Source organism: Epinephelus moara, chromosome 1 (genome assembly GCF_006386435.1).
Source record: "Epinephelus moara isolate mb chromosome 1, YSFRI_EMoa_1.0, whole genome shotgun sequence".
NCBI lineage: Eukaryota > Metazoa > Chordata > Actinopteri > Perciformes > Serranidae > Epinephelus > Epinephelus moara.
Window position 1 is genome coordinate 34,000,822 of NC_065506.1, and position 16,667 is coordinate 34,017,488.

General features: G+C 40.7%; 1 protein-coding gene across 1 annotated transcript; it reads right to left on the reverse strand.

Moving 5' to 3' along the window:
• Positions 1-5,024: 5,024 nt before the first annotated feature.
• On the reverse strand, positions 5,025-16,550 carry LOC126391946 (F-box/LRR-repeat protein 3-like). The gene is made up of 7 exons (XM_050046987.1): positions 16,252-16,550; positions 13,842-14,046; positions 12,099-12,263; positions 11,849-11,971; positions 11,432-11,603; positions 9,137-9,501; positions 5,025-9,015 (listed from the first exon to the last, which is right to left on the reverse strand). The coding sequence occupies exons 2-7, from the start codon at positions 14,043-14,045 to the stop codon at positions 8,737-8,739; spliced, it is 1,308 nt and encodes a 435-aa protein (XP_049902944.1). The 5' UTR covers position 14,046; positions 16,252-16,550; the 3' UTR covers positions 5,025-8,736.
• Positions 16,551-16,667: the final 117 nt, after the last annotated feature.

A 16,667-nucleotide genomic window follows, 5' to 3' on the forward strand; every position in this document is an offset into this window, starting at 1 on the left:
AAGTTTACCATCATCAGTTTCTACATCTGCTGCAGCACACTGACCTTAATTAGTACAGCCTCATCGTACTTGATACAAAGGTGAGGGAGGCTTTAATGCATTAGATTTTCAAATCAACTTTCAACTGGATAAAGTAGTGTTTGTCTAAAAATAATTGTCAGTAGTTTTATATTCCTCATCTACTACTACTTTGGTGTCCTATTATCTTGTGATTATAAGTGTGACAAACTGCCTCTCAAGCTTTCTGATTTTCACAAACAAGCCTTTGGAGCTGGAGGATTGTGGATCATGTATAATCAGCATGTATTGTCTGGAAACAAGTAAAAAGAAATTGATTGATAATGGTGTAATCTTTGTCTTGGATGAACTGCAATATTTCTTTAAATCTGTTTCTGTAATAACAACAAACAAGAAAGCTTTTAAGACCTCTCAAATGATTGGTAAAATTATATCTAATAAAAACAACTAAGGTGTATTATTTCCAGGTTTACATCTCCCTTGTACAATTTAATGTTTGTCTATAATAATTTTTGTTTTATGTTTTTTTCTTTTGTTGTGTTTGATTTTGTTGTTTCACATATGATGAATGAATGAATGAAATAAATCTGTACAATGTACTTTTATATTTGAAATATGTATTTATGTTTAATTAATGAAGCCCTGAGAGGCAAAAAAAATTTTGGTGATCTTTTTTTCTATTTTTTTTTTAATCATTATTCACAGCAGCCCATATTATTATTATTTTTATTATTATTATAATACAGATGAGTTTTTCTTTTTTGTCATTCTTTTTAATTCATGGAAACGGGTGAATTTTTTTTTTCCAGGAGTATTTTTTTATCTTTTTATCCCAACTGTGAAAACAGATGTAAAATATTTTTTTCCATGTTTTTTCATCTGTAAAAGCCTCTAAAATAACATGTTTTGCCCCTTTCACAGATAAAAAAAAAATCACTGAAAAGTTATCCTGAAAAAAAAAAATCTCGCTTGCCTCTCTGGGCCTCCAAAGTAACTTCATAGTAACAGAAGACATATAATACATTATAAATTAAATTTCATTTGCAAATACAGTATTTTGCAACGCACTTGCCTCTGATTTTTCATTATCCCTGCCTTGTGTGCAAAATAATTGTCCTGTAATTTCAGGGTGGGGAAAAACTGATACAGCATAGTATCCTGATATTTTGCCTGGCAATACTGTACTGATACACGCAGGCCAACTATTGATTTTTTTTTATTATATGAATGATTACCATTGCAAATACAAATTAATATTTTGGTAGCCTACTAGAATAATAAAGTAAATCGCTTTTTCAGTCCACTAGATACATTTTGCTGGAATAAAACTGTGATTTACTGTGACATGAACACACTGAAAATTTGATGTTATTCGATAAAACAGATGAGGACAAAGTTTTCCTCTGTGAACAGAATTCGCAGTTAACAAATCCTCTGCAGTGTCTTAACACATTAGTGTTTGATAAGAGTGAAACAGCTATTTAATTCAAATATATTGACTTTGTGACTTTCATATGAGGTGGGTGTTTCAGTCAAACTCAGATGGAGTGATGGGAGTTTGCTGAGGGGAGCGAGAGGATAAAAATCAGGATTATGTCAAACAAGTGCAAAGAAGTACAGCTTCTTCACACCCACTGCCCTTAGAAGACTAATCTAGGGAAGTAATTATCTGATGAATTTCGTCATATAGATGCAACATGCCTGTAAATCCAGTATCAAGTTCAGTCAAGCACAGATTGCGCCTCATATACGTAGCCTCACAGTCAGGAGGTGTAACCAAAACAAATGACAACACCTGTGTGGAGGTGTGAAGGCAATATGAATATCATGTTGTTACTGCTCAGTATCATCATATATTGTTTGTTAATTAAGACGTTTTTAAAAAACAGCTGACAAACACAAAACAAGTGTGTTCCTGAGAGTTTCAGCACATACAGAGCTGTAAAATCAGGATTGCTGATAATCTTTATAAAACTAACGGAAGTGTTTGGAATAATGGAGGAATAATGTGAATGACTTTATCTGACTTTATCTGCTCTTCGTGTGTACCTGAAGTGCTACCAGAATGTTTCCTCTTTACGGAATATCACTTATTGTCCTTTTAAATCCAAAGACTTAAAAAATGTAATTAGTCGTGGGTGGAGCAGGAGATGGCACACAAGTTATGTCTTGTATCTGATTTCCTCTAATGGAGCTATTATTTCACCATGTCCTCTCTTGCTTGTGCTTATTTTTATGTCCTCATGTTTACTGTTGTTTATATACCCTCTTGGAGAGCACTCTGCTCGGAGGTAAGTGCAGTATAAATAACAATTACTTATATTGTATTCCACTCTTTTCCTCTTTGTCTGTAATGCTCCAATCTCCTCACAGGGGTGTTTCAGCTGGTTTAAAATTAAAATGAGTTGACTCACAGTTTTCAGAGGTGTATTTTTCTACTTTGTAGCATTATGTATAGTTTGCCTGTTTTCACTGTAAACACATAGCATGTGTGCATTAGACACAAGCCAGTGTTTGACTAATAAAATTGTCTCCGTAACCCATTAAGGACAGAGGATAAGAGCTCTGCAGGACAAGAGTTATAAAGGGCTTTAAAAGCATTTTAAAGAAGGATAAATAATCTAAAGAAAAACATTACATTTCCCTTTTCTGTCAGATCCACCAAAAGCCACCTCACTCCAAAAATGTCTTTGACAAAATCAGATTGTAAATAGGTTTTACATCCTGTCAAATAAAACTGCACTTTCACAGTACTTCCAACAAGCATATGGGAATCATTTGATTTCATAGGTTTGTCATTTTAGCAGGGCGTCGCTTGCAAAGTGAGTGATTTGAAGGCAAACACTGAGTCCTCTTCACCACATCTGACAGAATTGAATACTGTGGAGCAAAATACTGAGGGTGTGTAAACAAGTAATTTCTGATGACCAATTTGATGTTTTCCACTCCCCAGAATAGTTTGTGACTGTTTCACAAAATGCTAAAAACACTTGGGGAGCAGACAGATCAAACTCAGCCCACCTCTCTTCAGACCTATAACGTCTTGAAACAAGGCAACTGTCTCTTTACAGAAATCATAACCTGCTTACTCAAGATAATCCCCAGGCTTTGCTGTGAGCAGTTTCATGTAGGAACTATTTTCTTTCTACCAAACTACAACCACCAACTGAAGTGTGCATCTATGGCTAGCTCACCCAACACATAGACCACATATAATAACGGACATAGTTACCGTGACATCACCCATTAGTTTGTGAACTCCTTTTTTGAAGTTTAGCATTTCAGCCATCGCCATCTTTTTTTTTTTTTGGAGCCAGAAGTGACCACTGGACGANGCTAGCTCACCCAACACATAGACCACATATAATAACGGACATAGTTACCGTGACATCACCCATTAGTTTGTGAACTTCTTTTTTGAAGTTTAGCATTTCAGCCATCGCCATCTTTTTTTTTTTTGGAGCCAGAAGTGACCATTGGACGAGAGGTTGGAGCTGTGGAGGAGCCGGGGGTGGATCTGACTCAAAGACTGTTGTGACACCTTGCAGCCTATTACTCAAGCAGCCCTCCCTTAAGTATGTGTAATATTAAGCCTAAAAAATGTTTGTGAGTTAGTAATAGTTGACATGAAGGGCAAAGTTAAATAGAGACCAAAACCATTTTTGTATCACGCGGTAAACATGTTTATTTCTGCTGTTAAGTTTGGCATGTTAACATGGTTGTCTATGGGGACTTAAGCAAGGTTTATGCTACTGCGTACCTGCGACGCAGAGGGCTTTGCGGAGGCGTTGCGTCCCTCTGCAACTAAAGCAGAGATGCGATGTGCACCTCCAAAAAATTGTAACCACGTGTCAAGGCAACGCAGACCCAACGCAGACTGCAAGAGCTATGATTGGTCCTTCAAACTACATAATTTCCGGCATTTCGCAAGGTTTCACCTCCTGCTGCAGCGTCACATATCCGCCCATAGTCTGCCTCCAGCCATTCAATGGGCGTACAGACCATCGGCACGGTCACCTCTCTCTTCGTCGTCGTTGTCGTAACATTTGTAATAAGAGCATTTGTTGTTCAATGTCAATCATTTCGAGCTCCAGCAACAGTCTTTCTCTCTCAGTCGCCATCTTCACTCTGACTAGAGCAAAGCCGGAAGATAAACAAACAATGAACGAGCAATGGCCATAGACGTCACGGAGTCTAGGTAGGTATATAGAAGAACACTGCGACCCCAAGCACTTTGGCGGGGAATTGCATAGCGATATAGAGCAGCAGAACTGATAGGCACACAGCAACTGCGTGCACGTTGCGTCAAGTGTACGCTTCTGGAGCCAGCCTCAAGTGGCCATTCAAGGAACTGCAATTTTTGGCACTTTTGCGTTGGCTCCATTAATGCTCATATCTCGCACAGTCACAAGCATAACCCTCTCGTCCATGAGTAGATGCACACTTCCTTCCACGCAGTGAGATGGTTGGCAGGTGTAGTTTGGTAGAAAGAAAATAGTTCCTACATGAAACTGCTCACAACAAGGCCTGTGGATTATCTTGAGTGACCAGGTCATGATTTCTAGAAAGAGACATTGCTGTTGAGTTTTTCAAATGTATTTTTTGGGGTTGGCAACTCACATCAAAATAATCTAGATTGATAAATAGCACTACAGGTAAAAGTGGCAAGGCGATGCAGTGGTTAGCACTATCACCTCACAGCAAGAGGGTTCCTGGTTCGAACCCAGGGTGGGGGAGCCTTTCTGTGCGGAGTTTGCATGTTCTCTCTGTGTCAGCGTCAGTTTCTTCTGGGTGGTAGCTTCCTCCCACAGTCCAAAGACATGCAGGTTACGTTAATTGGTGACTCTGGGTGCCAGTGGGTGTGAATGTGACTGTGAATAGTTGTCTCTATGTGTCAGCCCTGTGATAGTCTGGTGACCTGTCCAGGGTGTACCCTGCCTCCCGCCCAGTGTCAGCTGAGATGTATTTGTGATTTGGGGGTGAAAAAAACACACACAAGAAGCTAATTAAAGCAACAGTGTTGTTTTTATAGTTGAGACATGAAATACGTATTCAAACAGACATTTTTAATGTGGCTATGAACTTAACTCAAATATTACATGTCTTTGGGAAAAGTACAAGAGGTTACCTTCCAATAAATCTTCTCAGTACTTGTTCAGCTAAAATAAAAACAACACACTGTCACTGGTCACTCTATAAAAAACTGCAGCCCTTATTTGGCCTATTCTTGAATATTACAATAATCATCTATAAGCATTCCATACAAATGTAGTTAATATCAACCAGCAGATGGCATGGTTTTATAAATACACAACAAAATGTAAGGGGTAAAGTCCATCACCAGGCCTCGCTGACCCTCAGAGACAGAAAACAGAAAATTAAGACATGATGGGTCCCTATGAGAGGGCAGCAACCGAAGAAATATTAATGTGAAGATTTTCTTTTTCTATTAACATTTACAAGCAAAATACACCAAAAAAGGATGAACATCAACCTTGTAAAACAAGAATCCATTGTTAACTCAACATAATGATTTACAGATCTCTCATTGCACAGTCCAAGGGCGCCCACAGACTACAACATCCACCACCTTAAGACATCTTCCAACGTATTATTACTCACTCTATTGCAACAAAACAACAGTGAGACATAAATATTTAACTCTCACACATTCAGGCAAACATTCAGTTACATCAACATTCAGCTGTCACACTGTCCTGGCGTCAGGGCTGCACAATTACCTCATTAAGGTCGTGATTTTTATCAATTATACATGAGCACTGGTTACTGGATGATGTGGCACCTGTTGTGTGTTCGTATTGTAGGACAGCCTGTTCCTGTATGAAACCTGTTGCATAAAGTGCAGCGTTTGTCATAATTGTGCAGCCCTGTTTGAATATTTGGAGCAGTTCTGTTACTTAGTAAATTTGAGCTAAATACACAAGGAGAAAAACTGAAGATAGATATACGTTTTGTATCTTTGTCGAGTGGTCATAATTGGAAACGTGGGCTTCTTCTCTGCTGTTTACAGACATGGCTGATGTTAGGAAACATTAATAACTTATATTTTGTTTAATAAAGATCCGTCAATCAATTTGAGAGCTCCTCACGGGGCGACCCTTTATTTACTTAAGTAGATTAAGTAGGTATCGACCAGTGGTTCCCATCTGTTCCAGCCACACGGTCCAGATTTCTCCTTAGTCGTTAGTTTAAAGTCAGCTTCATACTTGCGTTTGGCCATGTCATTGAGCTAGTTTGCTGTCTCTGTTAAGCAGCTGTCAGTTATTCCCTCACTCTACAGCGGGAAACGGCACTTCAAAATAAAAGCTCTGTGCCGGAAATCTGCTGTATTTCAAAATAAAGTGTGTTTTTTACAACCTCAACATATTGGGGTGTCACTTGTGGCCCATTCAGACCACTTTTGGGCCGCGAACCACCAGTTGGGAACAAGTGGTGTAGACTATGAATGATTGTGTTTTCACGTTTTGTTTGTCCCTTTCCTAGAGTCTCAATTATTTTTTTCCCGTCATCTATCAACAATGAAAATAATCCTACCTGCCAATTTAATCTCTTCAAACCGAAAATGTTTCTAAGAATAGAAAACTCAGTAAAAAGCAAGTAAACTACCTTGGGTGACGCATAGAACTGACAGATTTACTGATCGCCACCAATGTTTTATCATCATGTGGCTGCAAAATACGTTAATCTCATGCAGCTCATCTCGCTAAACTTCATCAGAGTAAAAGTGCATCAGTAGAATTCGGTAAATGTACAAATATATAACGCCCACAATTAAAATTCTTTCCTCCCGTGTGTTTTGCAGTATAACATTTTGATATTTACAGTCTTGATAGGAACGTGGGTCAGGCAAGCAGAAATAAAGCTACTGTACATTACACACAAAAATATGTCCAAACATCACTCTCTCTACATATATACAGTATATACAGAGTAAGATGATTATGGCCAGAGTCACTGAAGAGCACCACCTTTGCAAACAGCTGTCCTTAGAAACAGGCAGATGAAACGACACAGAGTAAGAGACAGCTCTATTTTTTCTAAATGAGATGCAGTGACTCAGAAACTAAGCAAAGACGTCAAGCAGAGACATGATGACAGGAGGCAGGAGCATGGAGAGCAAAACAAAACCTAATGTATTCAACATGTTGTCACTGTGTGCTTCAGTATGGCCTACCTGACCACAGTGTTGTGGTCAGCCATCCAGTCTACAACAAGCGTCACACTGAGGGTGACTGTCCCTTCATAATGAAATGTTTCTTACTCCTGTACAGTTACCATGTGTCATTATTGGGTTGTAAACCTTCCATAACAGATAAGAAGTAGGACTTTTTATGACGTTAACTAGATATCACCAAAACATACTGGCTTATAATGGTGACTATGCAGACTGCTTTCTGAGCTACCACACTGCCTGGTCTCTGACATTTTGCTTTCAGTGTGGTGATGCCACCTAATGGAAAACATCTGTATGTAAAGTTACTGAAATTAAACTTGAAATTTGTGATTTCTATTAGAAAGATTATGCTCTCCTATGATATGACAAAATGGTATTGTTTCTGTCTGTATATAATGCAGTAAAGACAGGCTGCGTACATGAAATAACCCCCACAAATTCCCATTCATTCCCAATAATGCCGACATTCCTGTTAATTCCCATGGAAAACCAATCACAGGGTGTTAGCCCTTGAAGGAATACTTCACCTACAAAATGACCATTTGACAATCACTCAACACGTTACGTTGGATTTGTGAAGAAGACTGCTTTTTTGGCATGCCTCCACGGTGAACGGAGAATCCAAAAATTATAATGTTTACGCAAAAAATAATGTGTTTGGGAAGTGCTGAGCATACGACTGGATAAATGGATTATATTGCATGAGTTGTGTGAGAGTTTGTAAGCAGACATAGTTTTGCTGTTGTTAACCATGGTCCCTGACTGTTTACTTCAATTCATGAAGAATGTTTGCCTTTTTTGGATTCTTCGTTCACTGTGGAGGCATGCCAGAAAAACAAAGGTTTTTTGTCACGAAACTGAAGGTGACACACGGTGAGTAAGTTTGCAGGTGAAGTATTCCTTTAAGAAAGGGCTCAGAAGACAAGGTGCTAAATGCTATAAGTGATAACATGACAAATAGAGGAAAAAAATATATAATAAAAGTCTTTCTCCTCACTTACAAAGTCGTCCATAACCAGGCCCCCTCATACCTCATTGACCTGCTCCACATTCACACTCCTTCCCACAGCCTCCGCTCCTCTGATACCGACCTCCTATATCCACCTCCAGGACCAAGCATCAGACCAAGGGCACTTCTCCACGGCCACTTTTTTTCCCAAACACATATGAGACTTATCCAATCTGTCACTTCTCACTGATCAAAACTCTGCTTTTAATGTGTGGTTTTTGTTGTATGATATATTTTTAGACTGTTTGTAGACTGACTCTATGATCATTTTAACTTGTGTTGAGTGTTTTTGACTACCCTGAAAAGCACTCTATCAATAAAATGTATTATTACTATTAATATCATTATTAAATAATCAAAGCTCAAAGCTCGAGGTGAAGCAATTTCTTCATGTATTCAGGGTGAAAAAGAAAGGGCCTTTCTCACAAACAGGAGAAAGATGAGGGGCGTCTCCAAGAAATATTGTTCTCCAAGGGACACACAGCCACAAAAACTTAAATCTTCCTCCAGACATCTACCAGGTAGGCATCATGTCTGGGAACCAGACGCGACCCAAATGCTTTGACACCTCCCAGTGGATATCATCCAGCCCATAGCGGTGATCTGGAACCAGTACCTCCTCCATGATGGATAGTTGCGTCAGTCTGTCTCCACACATCTTGACAAACTCCACGAAGGCGCTACAGGACACTTCGCACTCCCCCAAGCCGATGGCCGACAGCTGCGTGCAGCGCTGGGCGAGGCGGATCAGCTCCTCATCCAGCGGCCGCAGCCCATTGGCGCACACCACCAGCTCGACCAGACGCGGGCAGTTGAGGCCAACGCGGCCGAGCACGTCTTTACTGACGGANCGCAGCCCATTGGCGCCGGATCAGCTCCTCATCCAGCGGCCGCAGCCCATTGGCGCACACCACCAGCTCGACCAGACGCGGGCAGTTGAGGCCAACGCGGCCGAGCACGTCTTTACTGACGGAGCGGCCAAAGTACAGATGCGTAACAGGGATTTCATCGCGGAAGAAAGGGCCGAACTCGTCCTCATAGAGGAAGAAGTACATGACCAGATTAAATTTAGGAGAGTGGCGCACCATGGCGTCCCAGCTGCTCTTCTTGATGGTGTGGAACTGCTGGCCAGGATTCTCACTGACCACGTCGATGCGAAGGTGCTCGAGGTGAACATGCTTCTCTGAGGAGAGGGCGATGAGAAGGTCATCGCTCAGCAAATGGTAGTTGAGTGCCAGTTCTCTCAGGCCGTGGCACTGATCAGCCACACACAGGATGCCTGGGATACAGAGAAAAGTTAATTAGGAGACTACAGATCTGCACAGCCTGTTTAAAGCTGAGCACAGAAGAAGATGAAGAGGAGCAATGTTGGCCAACAATGTTCCATCACTGTGTGTTTTTCAGCATCAGTGTCCCGTTCCATCTACATTTATGTCTTCCAAGCCACTTCTGCCCAATTACCTCCTCGACTGCTAATAACATGCTTTCATCAGGGTCCCCAAAGTTTCTTAAACATCAAATTCAAGGAGTTTTCAGGGACTTTCCAGCCCCAATTCCCTCAGAAACAAGGACACAACACAGATCAAGGCTAATTACTGTTAATGAGAACTTTTATAATGAGAACTAGTCGACTTTACAGACAACAATTAAAAACAAAGAGAGGCTTAAATGTGTGAACATTTTTCAATTAGGCTGCGTAGGTGGTGGCAGGTGGTGTGTGAAACAATGACGCAACTGCAGGAAACACATGCAGACACTGGAAAGAAGCCTGTTTACTAATGTTAACGATGTACTTGGCAGGAATTTCCAAAAAGGGGTTGTGGATACAAGCAACTGAAATGAGTTTCCGTAGAAAGGTGTCTGGGCTTAGCGTTAGAGGTGAGGAGCTTGGACATCTGGAGGGAGCCGCTGCTCCTTCGCATTAAAAGGGGACAGTTGAGGGCATCTGATCAGCGTGCCTCCTGGGGGCCTCCCATTAAAGGTGTTCCAGGTACATCCCACAGGTAGGAGGCGCCGGGGCAGACTTAGAACACTCTGGAGGGATTATATATCTCGTCTGGCCTGGGAACACCTTGGGGTTCCCCAGGAGGAGCTGGAAAGCATTGGGGAGAGGAATGTCTGGACTACTTTGCTCAGCCTGCTGCCCCTGCGACCCGGCTTCGGATAAGCGCTTAAAAATGTATGGATGGACTCTGCCCTCTGCCTGTATTTTCTTTCCTCTTGTTATTTTTTGTGTCTGGAAAGTTTATAGGTGTACCATGTAAAATGGTAGCAATCGTGTGCCAGACATAAGCAGCAGGCATTGAAGAGACACTGTGCCAAAAAACTCAAATATAGTGAGACAAAAAGCCAAACAAGAGTGAATCTGGGGTGGGCATTTACTCTCACTTTCGCTGGCAAGACAGCTTCAAGAGCTTCAATTTGTTTCTTGCACAAAATTTATAAATTCAATCAACTGCACGTTTCTTTGCCACCTGGCAACCATTTTTAACTTTTGTGGCAAATACGGAAACTGAAAAATTGTAATGAAACATGCTGTACTCCCCTACATACAAGTTAATTAATTTGTCGTCACTCTTCCCTTTTTAAATTAAGTTAAATTAAATCTAATTTAATTTTTATTTGTATTTTTATATATTCCATTTTATATATATATTATTTTATATTTATTTCACATTTATACAATTTTTTTTTAATTATTTTTTTAAATCATTTAATTTTGTTTATTAGATTTCCTTTGACTGGTCTGGCTTTCTCTGTTTGTTCCTGGGTTGATGGGTGGGTGGTGGGTTTTTTTGTTGTTGTTTTTTGTCCTCACTGGTTCTGTGTTTGTTTATTTATACTCAGTACATCTTTGTTGAATTACCAACAAAATACCTTGTTGAAAAATCTACAAATTCAAGCACTTTCAACTATTTTTGTCTACTTTCAAAAGCTTTTAAGGCCTTTCCCTAAAATTCACAAATTTTCAAAGATTTCAAGGACCTGTGGGAAATGTGTTTTATACTTATTTTCCGCCCACCATTTCAAATTTGCCGTCCTGCTGCTAAAAACATCCCAGGAGGGAGCTGATGTTCCACAGACGTACAAAGGTTTTACACCAATGTCAGCTATAATTGCCCCTTGATCAATTGAGTTCTTACAATAATTAGTCAACTATTATTAATCATTAACATCCCTAATAGCTATCATTCCTCATTTGTCAGTACCTGCGGGTGAAACATGAGGGCAGCTGCTCATTTTCAGCAGTTTGAGGGTGTCACTGTTGTTGGCCACCAGGACTTTGAGGGAGGGATCGTCTACAGGTGTGTCATCGATCTTCAGGGAGGAGAGGGATTTGGAGTTGACAAAAACCACCGTCAGCGCTGAGATGAAGTGAGACTGTGGAGCAGAGCGAAAGAGAGAAACGTTGCTTTTCTTTGGTTAACACGTAGGTTTTATATGCTGGTTTTATTCACCAAGACATCACGCAATTAGACATGCAGTCATGGCCTACATCGGCCATCTAGTTCCACCATGCATCTGCTTAACTGTCCAAGTAAACAGGGTGAGTGCAAAGCTGAAAAGCTAAGGTATGCTCACACTATGTTACAGTTACAGTTACAGCGTCTCTTGCTGAGGTCTACCTTAGGCAGCTCCATGAAGCTGGGTCTGGCCGTGGAGATGAGCCCGAGTGTTTTCAAAGAGCAGTTCACGAGCTGAGAGAGGATGTCACACGCTGCCTCTGCAGACTCTCTGCTGCTGTCCACCTGAGCAGCACAGAGACAGAAAATGAAAACCCAGCAACAGGAGCATAAGAATTCACCTCACTACACACTTTCTCTTCATCATTTTAACCACCCTAAGCTCAAACTCCTCTTCACCATTAGTCCTTACCTTGAAGCTCACATACTGCAGGTGGTTGGAGTGCCTTTTGATGATCTGTTTGATTAGTTCTGGGTGTGTGGCCTTCAGGTAGGAGCTGGCTGGTTGGTTCAACTCGAACTCGAAGCAGCGCCACAGCTCCGGCATGTGAAACGCCTGGTTCCAGCCACGGCACACCTGTGATGACATCAACAAAATTAAAATCTGACTCAGAAATATTCTTTGTTTGGTTACGTTCATGGACCATTCTTGAGTTATTCAAAACAGACTTAACAAAAGGCAACTAAAGATTTTTTAACTTCTTACATACAATTTTAAAAATGCCTAAAATTACTGCTATTGGCAAAATGAATCCTTTGGGGACACTCTGCAGAGCAAAATCGGAGTCATATTTGAAATAAGATTTTTTTTCCACAATAGCTGACAAAATGTGACTCACAGGAGAGCACAGAGACCATTAATTCACCCTGAGGCAAGTGGTCTTCTTCACTGCAGCACTAATGTCAAGAGTACCAGACTTGTTGGAACAGAAAAACAGGTGTTTGGGTGCTTGAAACTTTCTGGTGCATTGTTAAGAGTCCAGTTGACTCAACCTGCAGTAACTTGTTTTTCGGGGGACCACTTGAGGGCAGCAGAGACACGTTGCGTCTGTCTGCTGTTTGGTGCTGAGCAGGTAGTGAGGTTTAGAGCTTTTTGGATGAAAGCAGCTTCCTCCTGCATCTGAAAACAACTTTTCTGAGAACAGTAAGAGTAAATCAGAGCAGTAAACATGTAGGTCAGAGGGCTAAACATTGAGCTGAACTCGTTTTAAAGCTCTGAAAAGCTCTTTCACGTTGTCACACTGTTTTCATGCTTTCATTTGACAGTGTTATTAGAAAAAACAGTGATTATATCTGCTTTGGCTGCTTTAGCAATATAGCAGAGGTACAGCTGGTTCTGTCCCAACAAGATGCCAAAAACTTGCTCATGCTTTTATTTCAAGTAGATTACATGACTACTGTAACACTGTCTTCTTCACTGTTCTTCCAAAACAATCTACTGATGAACTACAATTAATTTAAATTTCTGTTGCAGGCTTTTAACAAGAACAAGAAAGAAACTTAACCCGCTGTGACACCTAGTGTCTTTAGGATTGAATTTAAAGGTCATTTACTTATTTACAAGGCACTTCATGGTTTGGGACAGCCTATACTGCTAATTCTTTGTCGTTCTATCATCCTTCAAAAATCCTACAAAGTTTTCTGAGTCAGCTGGGAGTATGAAATGAAGAGGTGACTGAAACATAATAACACAACATCATAAGCTTGCTGTGTTATTGTATAGTTATGTTTAAGGCAAAAAAGTTTGACTTCTGTGTGTAAAATGATCCAGATCGTCTGTGTCATGGGGCCTAAACAGCAAATGCTTGAGACTTTCACCAGCCAAGCAGCTAACTTGTGGTTTAGCACTCTGCTGACTTGAATGAGGATAAAATTATTTAACTGTGCGGCTCTTCTACACCTTGGAAATGTTACTGGAACAAGTGGATCAAATCCTGTTTGTGAAACAAGTCAACTTGTGGAAATAGTGACGCTCAAAAAAAAAAATGTATCCACTGATCTACAGACGTCCCTTTACCCAGAAGTCTATGGGAAAAAGTCTTTTCAGACCCAGATGCTGTAATTCACAGCCTGGCCACTACGTCAAACTGGCTTCACGGCCTGGCGCTGTTCCCGGGGGCCTGGTGTAACCATTGTCTCATTATTACATGGGTACCTGAGAGGCGTAAGCCCTGTCCAGCAGAGGCAGGTACTGGAAGATGTGGAGCAGGATCTCCTGAGGCAGACACCCCCAGCGGACTCCCTCCTCCTCCGGATCTTTCTCCCTCCTCTGCTTGCGGGACCGTTTAAGAGTCTCCTGAGACCCGCTGCTGGTGCCACCTCCGTCCTCCTGTTCATTCCCCTGCAGACCTCGTTTCATCCTGAGTAAACAGAAGAGGAGTGAACAAAATCCAGATGGTTGGCAGAGTTAACTTTAAGAAACTACTGTTCACACAGGGCTTCTTAAACCTAATCTCTACATCAACTAATCTTTATCCTTAAGGAACCCCTTTTCTACCATTAAAAAACTCTCTCTAAGTGGTATACTTTATGGATATTTCACACTTTATTCAACGCATAACAATAACAGTACAGAAAAACTGACAAACTATACAATTACCTGGAATAGTGAGCACAGTAACTGCAGGAAGTTTCTATCTAAAACAAGCGATTTGAATGAATTTGGAGTGGATTATTTCCTGTTAATATTGCATCAGAAGTGAGTTCCTGATAATTTCACTGACTCTTCAACCCATAAGTTTTCCACAAGCTCTGCAGCAATTTCTGCAGTCTTTCCACAAATGCAGGTTCAAAGCAGGACGAGACAAGCCTCTCTTCACGCAACAGAGGTTCAAAGACAGAGAATGTGCAGCTATGACAGCGAGGCATTCCTTCACTGAAGAAGAAGATAATGCAAAAGACATACTTGCATCTGGCCAAATATCAGCAGTCGACATAGTATTTGACCTATGCCACGATAAAAGCTTCTGCTGCAAAGGGTTGGGCAATATGATGACACACCATAATGCAACCATCAGCCATGTTTCATATACAGAGTATGTACAAATATATGTATACATAGGGGTATTGCACACATATGATAATACTGTGTAATTAAATGGTTCTTAAATCACTTTCTTTTCTTTCTGTTCTTGCTTTGTCACCGTCCCCCAATGGCATCTAGTTGCCTTTCACTATCCAGTAACTATGACTGCTCTTTTGGTACCATTTTGTACAGTTAAGTTTACAGACTCTGTCTCAACCACCCAACACTTTATTTTGAAAGTAAACTACTTGCCAAAACAGAGATGTAATGCACAGTAAATAAAGTTAGAGATTAATCGGACTGATGGCTTTCTTTTTTCTCTTCGTAGATATCACTAAATCATTATCGTGAACTCTTTAGGCCCAATAATCATGAAGCAAAAATCCGATATCGTGCCAGGCCTAGTACATATATTCAGCCATTTACATTGAGGTATCTTTTGTCTTATTATCTCTGGTTGTATTATTTGGTCAGCGGGAATAGCCAGAAACATTCCTGTCAACTTAGTTCACCAGTTTCTAAATTATTTTCCAGAAACTTTGACAATTACATTACATATCAATGTCACAATATAACAATACATTTACCATGACAAAGTGTTGTTCTCATATGTAGATATCTTCATACAAACGTATTTGGTTTTTGTTTCTGCTCCTTGAAACTACTTCTATCATGTATATTTTGCCAGATATTTAATACTCTATTGTTTAAAAACTGGAGCCAGTGAGTCAGTGAGTGACCCTGACCTGGGGAAGCCACTGGTTGTCAATCGTTAAACTGTGGTTACTGTATTTAGTGTTACTGTAATTTGAAGCTTTCTCAAAAACACAGCTTTCTTTCTGGATAAATAAAGTTCTACTGAATTGAATTAAATCAAAAGCAATATCTGTATTTATTCAGCATGTCTAATTAGACTTGTTTTCTTTTATCAATGTTGGTCGACTGATAATTCTGTGCAAGTGTGTGCCACCATCTGAAAATGAGGGTCCCTGGTTTATTTTCAATTATCATGTAGGCAAGAATAACACTGTGGTATATTTATGAGATGTTGTTTGACTACAGTGGTGTTTATTTAATGTGTAATTCCCTGACTTACCTATAACACGACTAATTAACCTGCAAAGCTGAACAAAAGTAAAATGTTCCTGTGTGTTTCTGGCTGTTTCCACTGCCTGTGCTGACCTGAGAATGAAAACATTGTAAAGGAGGACACGCCTCCCTCCGCCTCAAACAACACTGTTTCATCAGCCTGATGTTAAATTAAGTGGATTTAAGTTCACATAATGTGTCTATAGTTGCATATGTCTGCACAGAAATGATGTCGCGATGTTGGCGACGTTTAATGACAACACTGATGGTTAGTTTACGACACAAACACGTCAAAGACAAGAGTTAGCTTAGCCGAACCGAGCCTTGCATCTTGCTAGCTAACGCTACTTAGCTAACCAGTTGTACTTAATATGAAGTTACATTGAAAAATATATTTTAGAGAAACACAAGGGGTGACGTAGCGTCTCATGAGATGCCGTTCTCCTTTTACCTGGCTTTCACCTCCGTCGGCTGATTGTCAGAAAAGGCGATCACTTAACGTCAACCGGGACCGACACAAGAAAACTGCGTTCGAGCTGGCGGACGGATCAAACACATTGGACCATAGGACAGCGTGGTGTGTCGGGAGGTTAGCTAACACCCGCGGAAAGCTTATAAAGCAGAAATGTTCAGAAGTGGTTTCGTTTTCCAGTCGTCTGCCTGACCTAGTTTCGCCCCACAACTCTGCTTCAGTAGTTTGCCTGTCAGCTAAAGATGGCGTTTGTTTTGCAGCACCGACAGTGAGCTGGCCGGTCTGTAGTTACAGCGAACTGCCAGCAGGGGGAGGCATTACACTGAGCTGCAGGGCTTCTTCTTCTTTGGGGTTTTTACGGTAGCTCACATTCGCTATGTTGCAATGCTGCCACC

Bases quoted from the DNA above. Each gene is read 5' to 3' on its own strand.
- LOC126391946 (XM_050046987.1), bottom strand. From the start codon at position 14,045: ATGAAACGAGGTCTGCAGGGGAATGAACAGGAGGACGGAGGTGGCACC. The intron at 11,972-12,098 runs GTAAGGACTAAT...TGTGCTGCTCAG, and splicing joins TGCAGTATGTGAGCTTCAAG to GTGGACAGCAGCAGAGAGTC. The intron at 9,016-9,136 runs GTGGTGTGCGCC...CGTCTGGTCGAG, and splicing joins GCCCGCGTCTGGTCGAGCTG to CTGGTGGTGTGCGCCAATGG.